A 14,314-nucleotide genomic window follows, 5' to 3' on the forward strand; every position below is an offset into this window, starting at 1 on the left:
GGCCAAATGGAACTCAGATAATTAGGTGCCTCCATCGCCGGCATGCATTGCCTTGCCACATCCCCACGCTGCCTGGCTAAGAGAATTAATTATAAAGATTTCAGATAGGCTTTCAAGTGTTGCAATTCAAAGCAATGCCCTTTGGTCTCTCCACAGCTCCTTAGTTATACCCCAAGTGCATGGCAGTGGTTGTGGTATATCTGCAAGAACAGGGTATTCAGATCTTCCTTTCTTAGATGACTGACTCCTTATGGGGAGAGTGCATGGAAATTTTGACTCATGATGTACGTCACACCATAGCCCTCTTGTCTACCCTAGGTCTCAGGATCAACTACAAGAAGTCCCACCTGACCCCATCCAGATCCATAAAGTTCCTAGGCAATCATCTTCAATTCTGTCCAAGAGGCTATCTTTCCCCCTTCAGAGTGAATTCAGACCATCTGCAGCCTAGCTCCACATCTCATGCATCACCCAAGAAAGCCTACCCTGTTCAACATCTGCCAGGACTTATGGCCTCCACAACTCCTGTTCTACTGCATGTATGGCTTCATATGAGAATCCTACGAAGATGGTTTCTAGACACCTACAACCCGCACTCTCAACCTCAGTTAACCATTCTTATGGTATCTTCTCAAGTCCATAGAAGTCAGATGGACACTTCTCTCAAATCCAAAGGGCCACATGAGTTTCTGTTCCCCTACACTGGCAACCTGCATTACCACAGATGCTTTGTTTGGAGCACAACTTTGAAACATAAGGGTCAGAGGCTTGTGGTCTCATTCAGAAAAGCACAACTACATAAATTACTTAGGACTATTAGCAGTTTTCAAGAAGCTCCTATAACACAAAGTGGAAGAGGTTTTCTGCACAGGTGGTATGCAAAGGGGTCACTCAAAGATCTGCACCAAAAACCTATACTTTGTCCTATCTACTATAATTGGAGAAGTCCGGCTTATCAGTGTTTTCTATGCATACAATTAGCCACCATAGCAGCACACTGGAAAGCCTCATTGGACCTGTCTTCATAGTCTGATCCCTTGGTCAAAAATTTCTTGAAGGGCCTGGTTAATATGTAGCAATAGCAATAGCAATAGCACTTACATTTATATACTGCTTTATAGCCAGAGCTCTCTAAGCGGTTTACAATGATTTAGCATATTGCCCCCAACATTCTGGGTACTCATTTTACCGACCTCAGAAGGATGGAAGGCTGAGTCAACCTTGAGCCCCTGGTCAGGATCGAACTTGTAACCTTCTGGTTACAGGGCGGCAGTTTTACCACTGCGCCACCAGGGTACCCAAACGTTCCTAAGGTCCCCCACCCCCATGGGATTTACCAGTTCTCTTCAGCTTTATGGGGAAGCCCTTTGAACCCCTGGTATCTTGTATCTTGGTATCTTGTGACCTGCATTTCCTTACCTTAAAGACAGTCTTTCTAGTGGTTATAACATCTGCCCACAGAGTAGACGAGTTAAGGGTCTACTGCCAGTCAGACCCTGCCCAATACCTAGTCTTCCATAAGGATAAAGTGGTTCTATGTCCAGACTTACAATTCTTCCCTAAAGTGGTTTCTACATTCCACAGAGCACAATTGTCATTCCTGGTTTTCTATCCTAACCCCACTTCTAATGTGAGAAAAAGACTCCACACTCTAGACATTAGAAGAGCATTGGCCTTCTATGTACAGAGGACAGAAACAATCTGGACTTCCAGTTTCCCTTTTCTCACTTACGGAGACAATCATACAGAAAAAATATTGTGCTAATGCTCTCCCTCTATCTCCAAATGGATTGTAGCTACTATCAGACTTTATTATCAACTTACCAGAAAACCTGTAGCACAGGCTATGTCCACAGCATTTGATTGTCTATCCCTTGACTTGATCCCTCGCCACTTGACTTGATTTGTCAAGTGGCGACTTGGGCTTTACTGCCCTCCTTCATCAAGCATTATACATTGGACATCAAGGCTTGTCAGGATACCAGACAGGCAGTTCTTCAACCTGAATTCGTCTGCTGATACCATTAAGGGCTCCTGCTCCCTCCATCTAGTAAGTCAGCTTGGCATGCACCCACTTGTGTGAGATACAGTTACCACTACGAAGAACATCAAGTTGCTTACGTGTAACTGTAGTTCTTGTGGTGGTCAGCTGTACCTTCATACACCCATGTTTTCCTCCTTTTTGCAGGAAGGTAATTATTTGGGTACAGTAGACTCCAGAACTTAGGGAGAAATGGGAAATAGCCTCACTTTCAAGCAGAGAATAGGGGTATGGCTACTGCCCCCAAAATGTAGAATAGCTTGGAAGGTTCTTGATCGTGCTCTGGCGCATGCGTGAAGCCCACTTGTGAAGTTATGTCTGACCACCACAAGAACTACCATTACAGGTAAGCAACCTGCTGTTGTGTTCATGGAGTTACATGAATGTATTAGATTCCAGCAGAGCTTTAAATTGTACCTAGATACACTTGTAAAAGTAACTTGAACTCTTTCTCTTTCATTGGAATTCATCAACTCCTGAACAGATACTGGTTACTAAATCATATACAGTGTATGCTTTTTTAACAATTTAATCTTGTCATAAAATAATGATTCTGAAGAAACTTCTTTTGAACAGAGGAAAACCTAGGAGACCTTACTTTCATAATTTTTAAGATCAATGGAAGAAATGCTTGCAAGTAACACATAATGTATGATCTTGATAGTAGTACTGGGCATTTCTGTTGCATCTGTTAATATATTAAATTTTTGGTTCCCAAAAAAGATGCTTGGCCTAAAAGGTTAAGTAAATGAGCCCAGGCATGTCACTTCTTATCTATCGCAAATGGTTGCTCAGAATCCCATAGTTAAATTTTGTGCTGTACTATGAAAAGGGGTTAGTGAAGTATAAAAGCTATTTAAAGCATTAAAAATTAACATCCTTTCCTGTAGGCTGATAGAAATGTGACAGGAAGTGGTGGGTTTTATTGCAATCATGAATTAAAAAGTAGTGACTAAGGTGACATTGATTTTTTTTTTTTTGCAGGCAAGCAATGTTACTCTTTGAGACAGGGAAGCTAGTCTTATTCCCTTATTAGACAGGGAAGTTAGTGCTGTATAAGGGGTCCTTGATTTTGTAGTAAAGATGACTGATGCCATTCAGCTATGAATAATTTTGGTCATTTGATGGAAGGATGGAATCTGAAATGGATTCATTTGAACCTGAAAGTCTCTGTGTTAACATTCATGGGGCTATAATGATTTCCTTTAAAAAGCCTTTTAATACCAGTGCCAACTCATTAGTGATGGTGAACAAAACTATTTATTTGAGAGCCCACACTGTCTACTGATGGATATTTCACTATCTAGGAGAAAGATGGGTATTTCTCAATCTAGAACCAACTCTACATTTACCTTCTATACTGCTGCAGCAGTGCCTTGTAGGGGTGTGCACAGACCATTTTTTGCTGTTAGGTCTGAATTTGGACTGAACTGCGGGTCCGCGAACCAGTTCAATGGATCAAGCGGCTATGTAAAGGGGAATTGGGTGAGGATTTCCCTTTGCTTGTAGAGGGATAGAAGAATCCTTTGCAAAGAGGGCTTGACAAGCTGGCCTTTACAACCCTGTCGGCAAGGGTTTGATCATGGACTGGGCCCCTTCCCTGAGGGCCGGTTTGGTTTTCGATCAGGCACTTGGCTCAGTTTGTATCTGACCATTCATGCGCATGTCTAGTGCCCGGTTAATGTAGTGATACTTTCTTGCTGCATGTAAGATCATCTGATGTACTCAATTACCTTGGTGTTCCAGATTCCTTTGTTACAGTGCAGCAAGCTGTTCATCATTCTTTGCTCTCAGAAGGCTCTGATCTTAAATGTGGTAACTTCCCTTGCTTGTTCAACTGGTGGTTTATTTGTGTGTGATGCCTGTGTGGGGGAGGATAGAGGTGTGTGTCTGCTTCTGTCACTCATCTACAGATAAGAGTGCACATCTACTTACAGTTCCTTACTACTTACTACTTCTATTGTCAAAATCTTTCTGAATAATAGCTGTCCACTGATAACAGCTACAAAGGAAAGACTGGGTTTTTTGTTTCCTGCCTTTATACCATTCAAGCCCAAGAGTAGAAATGCACAAGCGTTGTCCTTCTTTTAAGTATTTGACTCCTTATTTGGCTATAGCATGGCTGCACAATGTCAGCCTTCTAGCTGTTTTTAGACTACAACTTCTATCATCTGCAGCCACAATGGCCAGTAGTCAGGGATGAAGGGAGTTGTAGTCCAACATCTGCAGAAGGACCAAAGTTATGCAGCCTTGGGCTATAGCGATATGTTGTAATAGTAATTAAAAGTACACCAATCTTGGCCCTAGCCCTTTGTATTGGATTTGGGATAGTGTAGTGATGTATCACTTCCTGCTTTTTAGCTGTGTTAAAGAGTTTGAGCCCAATTCTATAGTAACAGGAGTACTGAGCTTCCAGAATAGGTTAAAGGGGAAAGCTTGTTTTGCAGCTTGTTCTGGTACTAGGAACTACCTTCACTGTCTGTGTTGAGTATCCAACCTGCTGTAGGAGCAACCCTGTCCTACTACTATGGTTGATAACGCAAGTGAACTATGGATGTGTGTATGGCTTTTAGAGGGACAAGTAAAGCAGAGCTGTCCACCTTGCCTCTCATAGGCTGTAGTTCAGCCTGTGAAGCACAGGCAAATGTTTGGATCCCCATAACTAAAGGTCTGGATAGGGTCAGACTGCCAGCTGCAGTACACAGCAATGTGCATACAACCAGGTTCATTTGTCACCAATGAAAGGCAAAGAGGAGTTAATGCAAACTCTTCTGCGTTTGGCAAGGTAAAAACAAACAAACCAAAAACCAAACCAACTTAGTAATCAGTGCTGGCTTCTAACATTTAATATAGGATAACAAAACCTGATTTCAAAGATTTACAGAAGATAAACACTCAAATCATAATTCAAAATTCTCTTAGAGGGTGGCCCTGCAAATAAAACTTGTTATTAGTCTGCATACATGAATATACCTGTGCTCATTCCACATTGGTGGACTGAAAGAGAAAACCAGTTACATTTCCCAGTTTGCAAAAGTTTCTAATGAAAAAGAGAAGCATTGACCTAGTATTGGGGTTCCCAACCTGTGGTACTCCAGGTGTTGCTGAATTACAACTCCCATCATCCCCAGCCACATTTAATTATATTATGGGAGTAATGGCAGGAGAGAGGGCACGCCCTCAACTCCTGCCTGTGGCTTCCAGCAGCATCTGGTGGGCCACTGTGTGAAACAGGATGCTGGACTAGATGGGCCTTGGGCCTGATCCAGCAGGGATGTTCTTATGTTCTTATGAATTGTAGCTGGAGACAATGGGAGTTGTAGTTCAGCAGCATCTGGAATACCACAGGTTGGGAACCCCTGACCTAGTAGACAGGGAAATCTTAGAATGCAGGGCTGTCTCTAGCTTGTGTGGGGCCCAGGGCAAAAATAACTTGAGGGCTCCCCTTGATGAATCAATATTATTCTGAAACTAGAGGAGTGCATCTTGCTATTGCTGGGATGCAGCATGGGGCCTGGGCACCTGTCCACTCTGCCTCCCACCCCACCCTGCAGACAGCCCTGCTAGAATGGCTACAGTTGCATGGTTACTTGTGGTTTTTTGAGAGGTAACGGATTGCCTCTTCTTGTGTGTTTTTGTTTTCTTAGCACAAGCCTGGGAGAACATGATGAGTGCCTCAAGCCAGAGTCCTAATCCTAACAATCCTGCTGAGTACTGTTCTACCATTCCTCCCTTGCAGCAAGCCCAGGCTTCTGGAGCTCTGAACTCTCCACCACCTACTGTTATGGTACCTGTTGGTGTCTTAAAACATCCAGGTGCAGAAGGTAGGAATCTTTTTGTATTTTCCTTCTTGAGAAACAAATAGCCCCCTTGAATAACTGTCATTGTCTGGCTGATCCTGTTATTCAATTTGTAAATTTGTCCAATCTAATGAAATATGATTTCTGCTCAGATGCAGAAGATCTAATTTCAGATCTCTACTCAGCCATGAGTTTTCTGAGCAAGTCAGTAGCTCCTTAGTTTTTTTAATCCACAAAATCTGAACAGTGATATGAAGTTGTATGTGATAACAAACACAGAGTACTTAGCACACTAACGATGCTATAAAATTGCTGATTAGTAGTGTTTTTTACTTGGGCTGCAATCCAAAGTAGTAATGTATACACGGAGAAGAATGGAACCTGCCCATTGCTTGCTGTTTCTGCAGCAGCAGTTCTCAGTTCTAGAGAGAGAAGTTCTTTATTAAACAGAACTTTTTAAAACAGTGGGGACTGCTTCACTAAAACCAGCTTCTTTAGATCATGGCCTTGGAAATATTCAAAGTTCCTACCTCTAGTGAGCATTTGAACATATTTCTCTTATTACCACTTTATACGTTAGTCAAGCTAGTTTAATTTCTCTTTGCACATGTGCTGCTTCTATTAAGCAGTTCTCTCTCTCTCTCTCTAGTGGCTCAGCCTAGAGAACAAAGACGTGTTTGGTTTGCTGATGGCATCTTACCCAATGGAGAAGTTGCTGATGCAGCCAAATTAATGGTGACTGGAACAACCTCCACAGGAGCACTAGCAGTGTCACATGATCCAAGCAAGCCCATGAGCAACAATACTTCACCAGCAGAGGTGAGGAAATACATTGATTTTTAGCTTACTTTCCAGGAGGCTTATGAGATCACCTGACTGTGTGTGTGTGTGTGTGTCCCATCAACTTTGCAATGCCTGGACCAATATGAACCAAATTGGGTAAAGTTGTAGGGACACCTCAGCAGCATAGTTTGTGATTAAGTCATCCATCCCAATTCAAGATGGTGGACTTGTAAACATTTGAGATGCAAGTGGGCTAACTTGTGAACCACCTAACCAGTTTGAACCAAATTTGCTACAGCTGTAGGGACACACAGGGATGCCTCAGCGGTGTAGTTTGAGATGACGTCATCCACCCCAATTCAAGATGGCGGACGCACGAACATTTGAGGTGCACATGGGAACAGATTTGAACTAAACTTGGTACAGCTGTAGGGACACCTGAAACACATAGTTTCATTTGTTGGACAGTTCAAATGTTCTAGTTGTGATATCTATATGGATACTGTGATATCTATATGGGTATTGAAAATGGATACTTGGCCTTAGTAGAGGTGAGGTTAGGGTTAGGCAGAATGTGCAAACAGCCTAGCTATCAGTGTACTGCTTTTACATAAAGGTCTATGGAACAGATTGCTCTTGAACCTTGTGTTGACATTGACAAAGTGAATATTTGAGTGTGCCCAATTATACATACTTGCATAACTATACATTTACGTGATAGTGCTCATGTTTTTCACCTCTTGTAGACTGAAAACATATTGGCATTTTCAAGAACTATAACTCAGGTTGGAAGTCCAGTTGGCAGTGCAATGAACCTTATTCCTGAAGATGGTCTTCCTCCAATTCTCATCTCTACTGGTGTAAAAGGAGGTGAGAGCTGAATGAGAGTATCAGTGAATGTGCTTAATGAATTATAGTATGCCATGGAGCAGCCCCTATTGAAACCGAAGCTTGTGCTGGGTCAAGGTCAAACAGTCTTTTGAATGGTAGTCAGTGAACAAGGCCAAACTTAGAATGGTGTTAATTATATGTAATTTCTTATGCAAATGGAAATTCTGTGGTGGCACATAGAATTACCATTCAGGTGCACTGGAGAGTGATGAGGACAAGGATACATTAGGATGCATACCAAACCAAAAGATAGGGCTCCCTTTCCAAGAAAGTGTCAATTTCTGGGGGGAAATTCTTCAGCCCGTCTCTGAGCAGTTATCAGTGCTAATGTTTGTCTGCTGGTAAAATCTGCTGTAGAGATCCAAGCTCCATTCTGATCTGTTGACAGACTGTCACAATTGCTTGCTCACATCTTCCTAGCTCTTTGCACCCAAATAATCCTGCACAAGCAAGATTTCGGGCCTGCGGGGGCACTATATCCCTGTTACCCAGGGAAAGGAAGGGAACATGATGACTTCCCAGGAGGGGATCTGTAGATGCGGGAAGGCAAAAGATCCTGGAGCGGGGTGGGGGTTGTCCCGCTGTGACATAGGATGTTACTGCAAGGGATCACCCAGTCTATGCGGACCAAACTGAACTCCAGCTCCACTGGCAGCTTGCTGCTATTGGGCTTGCCCTCTCATGAGAGAGCCAGCCTACTGGGAAGGACCACAGGGTGTGAGTCCTAGATCTCCCTTAAGACTGTGTGCTCATGAGTTGAGCTAATCCACCAAAGGGGCCGCCAACTCTCCATAATAAAAGATAGGAACAGAATATCTGCAACCTTCCCCTTCCCTGTGAAGCCTTGCATGCACCCAAAGGAAATTTTGATGCTTCTGGCCTTGTGTGTGGATGGGGGAAATGCTTGGTTCTGGAACAGACCTTTAAACCTATTCAAAATCCCTGGATTCAGTCCAGCATTGCTTCATATGCAGATCTGCTGGCACAGGGAATCGCAGGAGAGGGGAGCCCTGATCTTGTGCACACAGGTAGGTGGATGGACTGTCAGGGGGCATGCTTTGACACCTACTTGCAGCCATTGCCAAGTCAGGGAGAGCAGCCACTGGGGTACCCATCCTTGCAGCTTTCCTCCATGGCTTGATATAGAACCCCAGAGGCCTGACACTCATGAGAGAGTGGTCCATGGGAGAAGGAGATTGTTTTGCCATCAGGCATCATCATTATAGAATTGGCTGGCAATTCTCTCCCCTCCCCTCTGAGGAGTTGTGAGGGGTGATCCTCTTGGCCTGGCACTCTTGTGAGTGAGCGTTTCACTCGTCATCACATTGTCTTCAGCATTCATCGTCATCACGTATGTCAAATCGCTCCTTTCACTGGGGCAATGCTGTCCCTGCTGCCTGGCCCTTCTCATGAGTAAGCCTAGGGATCACAAACAAGGTGTTTGTGATCCCTAGGCTTACTCATGAGAAGGGCCAGGCAGCAGGGACAGCATTGCCCCAGTGAAAGCGATTTGACATATGTGTCAAAGTGGAAGGGGCTGGGTCGCTCTTCCCCAACCTTTCTGTGGAAAAAAAAAATAGAACTTGGCTGCTCGAAAATCCCTGCCTGAGGCTGCCGTTTAAACCCAGGCCCAGGCACACACACACACACACACCCCAGTCATTTGTTCCGCTCATTGTACTGTGATGAGGTGCCCTGATTATGTTGCCACCTGGAGTGTTGGTGCTTTTGAACATACATCATTGTCACTTCCTTCTCAAGGAGCAAAGCACTCTGTGCCTGTCCAGTCATCCCATATGATTTCCTTTCTGCGTGCCAGGTGTGGGGAGTGAGAGACAGAGTGGGAAGAGGGAATACCCCTGTGTGACTGTGCCGCTTGACAGGCTGACAGGCCAAGGATGCAACAGGGTGGTGTCCCTACTGCCGAGCAACCGTAGCTGTGAGGGTGACAGGAGGAACAGGGCTGCAGCTCGGAGAGGTGGCCAGTGAGAAGCACTGTAGGCAAGGAGCAGCCACGATTCTGCGCGCATCTACACTACTGCCTCTGATTGTGGTTTGAAAACGAGCACAAAACAGTGGTTACAGGGGCGTTGGGTTTGGACGTAATGTTTCGGTGGCCAAACCAGAGGTTCAAATTGGAGTTTGTCGAGGAAAACCACAGGTCGCTTTTGTTCCAAAACTGCAGTTTCCCGAATTCTGATGTACTGGAGTTTCAACCTCTTCTCCGTTTAACTCTGGTTTCACATTATGTCTGAACCTGGCCATTGTGTATCTTTGATTGCAGTGATCTACCAAATCAAATGATTACCTGTAACTCTTTTCATAAAAGAATGTATTGAGCTACAGTACTTGCTTTATTGCTTATTAGCTAGCCATCTAAAACTGATCAGTTGTCATACGTCTAATTGATAACAATGACTACAGTGGATATATTTCAAAGATGATGATATTTGGTGATTTTTGCAGTAAGTGGTGCTTCTGACAAGTACCTATCCTGTTAGTAGATCTGATATTAAAATATAAACAAAATGAGGATTACATTGAATCTATAAAAGTGTGGAAATGCTTCAAGATACAGCCTTCTTTTTTTAAAAAAAGTCCTATACCATGTATACAACTTGATTAAAAACAAACAAAACCCAAAACATTTTTTACAGCATCATAAACATAAAAACCAGTTCTCGGTGTTCTGGTCTAATTTAGCATGGCAATGAAAAAGGAACAAAGGGCAAAACGATGCAGATTTTTAAAAGATTCATTCTCAGTGACTGGGATTAGGGTTATCATATTCTGGCTTTCAGATCCGGGTGCCTAATTTGCATAAAATGTAAATTGTCTGGAAAATAATTTCTGAGCAGAATAGTGACTGCATGTTTTGCTCCATAACTCCGCTTCTATAAGGGCTAGTTTCTCCCACATAAATAAAAGGTTATTTTTTTCTCTTGTGGCGGGGAAGTAAAGCAAAATAACTTGGGGACAGAAAACTTCCTTCCCTCCTTGTCATTGAATGACTGACCCTTTAGTTAACTGAGGTGCATGAAATGTCTGTGCACAAAGGACACAAATGCATTAATTACATCTCTTGACTTTCTTATAGTATGTCCTGCTTAATATTTTTATTGGAAGAATGGTTGGTCAGTTGAATATTTTTCTAAAAAGCTGGATGAATTATTAAAAAGCAATCATGCAAATTTTTTTTGGTAAAGTGTCTTCATTCTGGATGCAGCTGTGAATTCAACTTGTTGATTGTGATCTCTGGGACAGAAAGAGAAAGCAGTAGTTTAAGTGCAGCATTTTCAGAAAAGCCTTAACCACATAAAACTGTTGAATTTATATCCAAGAAAGTATTTTTTTGTGTCTGGAAAGAGATCATTTTGATTTACCTGAATAGATTTGCAGCATTGGTAAACACAGCCCTGGCTTTGGTGGTCTAACGCTATATATAATTTCTGTAATGCTGCCACAGAATCATGTTTTATGAAATGTTGGGGTGGAAATCCATATGTATTCTGCTGCATCACGAGATAAATGCTCAGAATGTCTTAGGGCTGCCATATCAAACTGCTGTTGTAGGCTTGCTATGTTTAGCTTATTAGATCAGACAATAATATTAGGAAACGTAGATCAAAGATTTGATTTTTGTGTGTGTTTAAACTTCAGTATTGCTTTGCTGTGGATATGACTGATAACATGCATTTTTCAGAGGTTACCATGGAAACTTTTGAAAATGTACTGTTGACATATTTTTGAAACACACCCTTCAGGTTAGGAAAAAAAGAAGTTAGTTTACTATTCTTACGTGTCAGAGGTGTGGTATGGCCAAATTGTGTACAGTGTTTTACAGTATCATTTGATGAGTAATCTCTCTCTTTCTCTCTCAAGATTATGCTGTAGAAGAAAAACCATCTCACATATCTGTGATGCAACAGCTAGAAGATGGTGGTCCTGACCCTCTTGTATTTGTGTTAAATGCAAATTTGCTGTCCATGGTTAAAATTGTGAATTGTAAGTGCTTTTATATGGGGAATATGACAATGATGTGCTACACTGAATGCATTAAACACATTTCCATTGGCTTATAAAAAGTATCTCTGAAATAATTTCACAAACAGAAAATTATCCTCTAGTAAAGGAGGTAAATTGTGCTGTGTCTCCAAAGTAATTGTGTGACAAAGCCCAGGATAGTTTTTGCAGCAATTTTCTCTTTAAGTCCCAAAATACCAATTCAGAAATTAAAAAATATATCTTAGTTTTGCTGCAGCTAATTTCTGGACTCAGTAGTAGCGCAACAATATTTTGGAGTGAAACTTGAAAGTTGATGTGATAGGGTCATTTAAGGGTGCAACTAGATGTGATATGGGAAATCGATGATCCTGCTGCTGTTTTTTAAATTAATGGGAGCTGTAGGGAGTGCCAGATCAGAATCATGGTGTTTTTGTGCCTCTTAAGTTGTGGGTCCTCCCACCCCACCCCATGCAGGGGAGAGAATAGCTGCAACTAGCAGCTTTGGGACAGGATTTTAATCAGAAAAATATGGGGAAAGGGTTACATGTTCATAAGCATATAAGTTCATATCCCCTTCTCCTTCCATCAAAGTAAAAGTTAGGAAGATTCCTAATCATGTAGTTTGGCATGAGAGAATGAGCAGCTTTCCATGTTTCAATGCATTTTTCAGCTGTGTACTCACTTTTTCAAATACTGGCTGTGCTTTCTCTTCTACAGATGTGAACCGGAAGTGCTGGTGCTTTACTACAAAGGGAATGCATGCGGTAGGTCAGTCAGAAATAGTAATACTTCTCCAGTGTTTACCTGATGAGAAGTGTTTGCCCAAGGATATCTTCAGTCACTTTGTACAGCTTTATCGAGATGCCTTGGCAGGTGAGAAAACTCTTTAAAAATTGTGGTGGCTGATGATAACTTAGCTACCCCAGAGATTGAATCCTAAGAGATGTGTAGCAGGTTCTTCATTGTTGGTCTGTCATACAAGGAGTTAGGTAGAATTTACGAGTTGTACGCCAGATTGTCCTTCTGTTGTCTACCTTGCTTTAGAGGAAATGGGACAACACGTCTGCTTACATACAGGTCTATTTTGAGACTGCCCCTCAAACCCAAAGGTCACTGAATATAGTCTATGATCTCAAGGCTGTCATATACTGTCATAGTGGGGAAATTCAATAAAACAGTCAAATCTGCTAACACATTGCTAAATAAGATTTTTAACTAATCAAAGTACTTTACACCATGTCTTCAGATGCTGGTCTGATCTGGCATTCTGAATTTATATTCCATGCAATTTCATCACAGTGTTTCATAATTGATGGCCTCTACATAATGTTTTTGAATTCTGTTTTTGGTGCTCTTTGATATGCTATCCCGCAGTGCTGTGAGGAAAGCAGGACATGGGGGCTTTACACACTTTAATCTAAATCCAACATATGGTGTTGGTAATACTTTTATGCTTTTGGGGGGACCATGTTCTATTTTTGTATTTCAGGACTATAACACAAACAAATTTGATCATGAGTTACTCTGTATTGTTAAAAACATTATTCTTGCTTTGTGAGCAGATGATCTTCATGACTCATAGCACTCAATCAATGTGAAGAGCTGCAAAAAGTCTCCAAACGGGGGAGTGGGTGACAAAATGGCAAATGTGGTTCAGTGTAAGCAAGTGTAAAGTGATGCGCATTGGGGCAAAAAGCCCCAACTTGACATATACACTGATGGGATCCGAGCTGTTGATGATTGACCAGGAAAGAGATCTTGGGGTTGTGGTGGACAGCTCACTGAAAGTGTTGGCTCAGTGCGCAGCAGCTGTGAGAAAGCCTAAATCCATGCTAGGGATCATTAGGAAGGGGATTGAAAATAAAACTTCTAATATTATAATGCCTTTATACAGATCTATGCGGCAGCCACATCTGGAGTAGGGATGTGCACGGAACCGGCGGAGGCCAGTTCAATGGCAGGGGAGGTGAGTATAAGGGTGGTGGAGGATGCACTTAACCCCTCCCCCCGCGTTTCCTACACAAGTGCACGATTCCCTAAAAGCCCATCGGGCGGCAGGGTACCTCCCTGCCACCACGTTCTGACGTCCGGAAGTAGTAGCTGTGACTGTGAACATTGCGTGCACCCTACGAGCACAGTGGCAGCTACTACTTCCGGTTACTTCCAGACAACGTTGGAACGGGGTGGCAGGGAGGTACACTGCCACCCTGATGGACTTTTAGGGAATCCTGTGCCTGCAGGGGAAATGCGGCCGGCGGTGGGGAGTGCATCTTCCCCCGCCCTTAAAGCCACCCCTCCCCCATCGAACCCTCAAGCCGGCCAGGGTTCGAACCGGTTTGGAGGACCGTAAAAGGTCCTCTGAACTGGTTCGTGCACATCCCTAATCTGGAGTACTGCATACAGCTTTGGTCACCGTATCTTAAGGAGGATATTATAGAACTGGAAAAGGTGCAAAAGATGGCAACCAAGATGATCAGGGGCCTCCAGAACCTTCCTTATGAGGCCAGGCTGCAGCATCTGCAGCTCTTTACCTTAGAAAGGAGGTGACTAAGGGGAGACATGATCGAGGTGTATAAAATCATGCATGGAGTGGAGAGGGTGGACAGAGATAAATTTTTCTCCCTCTCACAAAACACTAGAACCAGGGTTCACCCCATGAAACTGAAGGTCGGAAAATTTAAGACAGACAAAAGGAAGTACTTTTTTCACACAGCACATAATTAATCTATGGAATTTTTTACCATGGGATGTGGTGATGGCCACTATTTTGGAGGGCTTTCAAAGGGGCTTAGAC

At 42.8% G+C, this 14,314-nt stretch overlaps 1 protein-coding gene across 5 annotated transcripts in view; it reads left to right on the forward strand.

Moving 5' to 3' along the window:
• The window catches only part of ZFYVE9 (zinc finger FYVE-type containing 9), a 118,181-nt gene that overhangs the window by 73,063 nt on the left and 30,804 nt on the right, over positions 1 to 14,314 (forward strand). For 4 of the 5 annotated variants that reach the window (XM_053313642.1, XM_053313643.1, XM_053313646.1 and 1 more), the window contains 6 exons: positions 3,788 to 3,856; positions 5,689 to 5,865; positions 6,491 to 6,660; positions 7,371 to 7,494; positions 11,398 to 11,520; positions 12,238 to 12,393. In XM_053313642.1, coding sequence (XP_053169617.1) covers positions 3,788 to 3,856; positions 5,689 to 5,865; positions 6,491 to 6,660; positions 7,371 to 7,494; positions 11,398 to 11,520; positions 12,238 to 12,393 — 819 coding nt within the window. The remainder of the gene's footprint in view (positions 1 to 3,787; positions 3,857 to 5,688; positions 5,866 to 6,490; positions 6,661 to 7,370; positions 7,495 to 11,397; positions 11,521 to 12,237; positions 12,394 to 14,314) is intronic. The other variant, XM_053313644.1, reaches the window with a different exon arrangement.

This window comes from Hemicordylus capensis, chromosome 4, assembly GCF_027244095.1.
Source record: "Hemicordylus capensis ecotype Gifberg chromosome 4, rHemCap1.1.pri, whole genome shotgun sequence".
Taxonomy (NCBI): Eukaryota; Metazoa; Chordata; class Lepidosauria; order Squamata; family Cordylidae; genus Hemicordylus; species Hemicordylus capensis.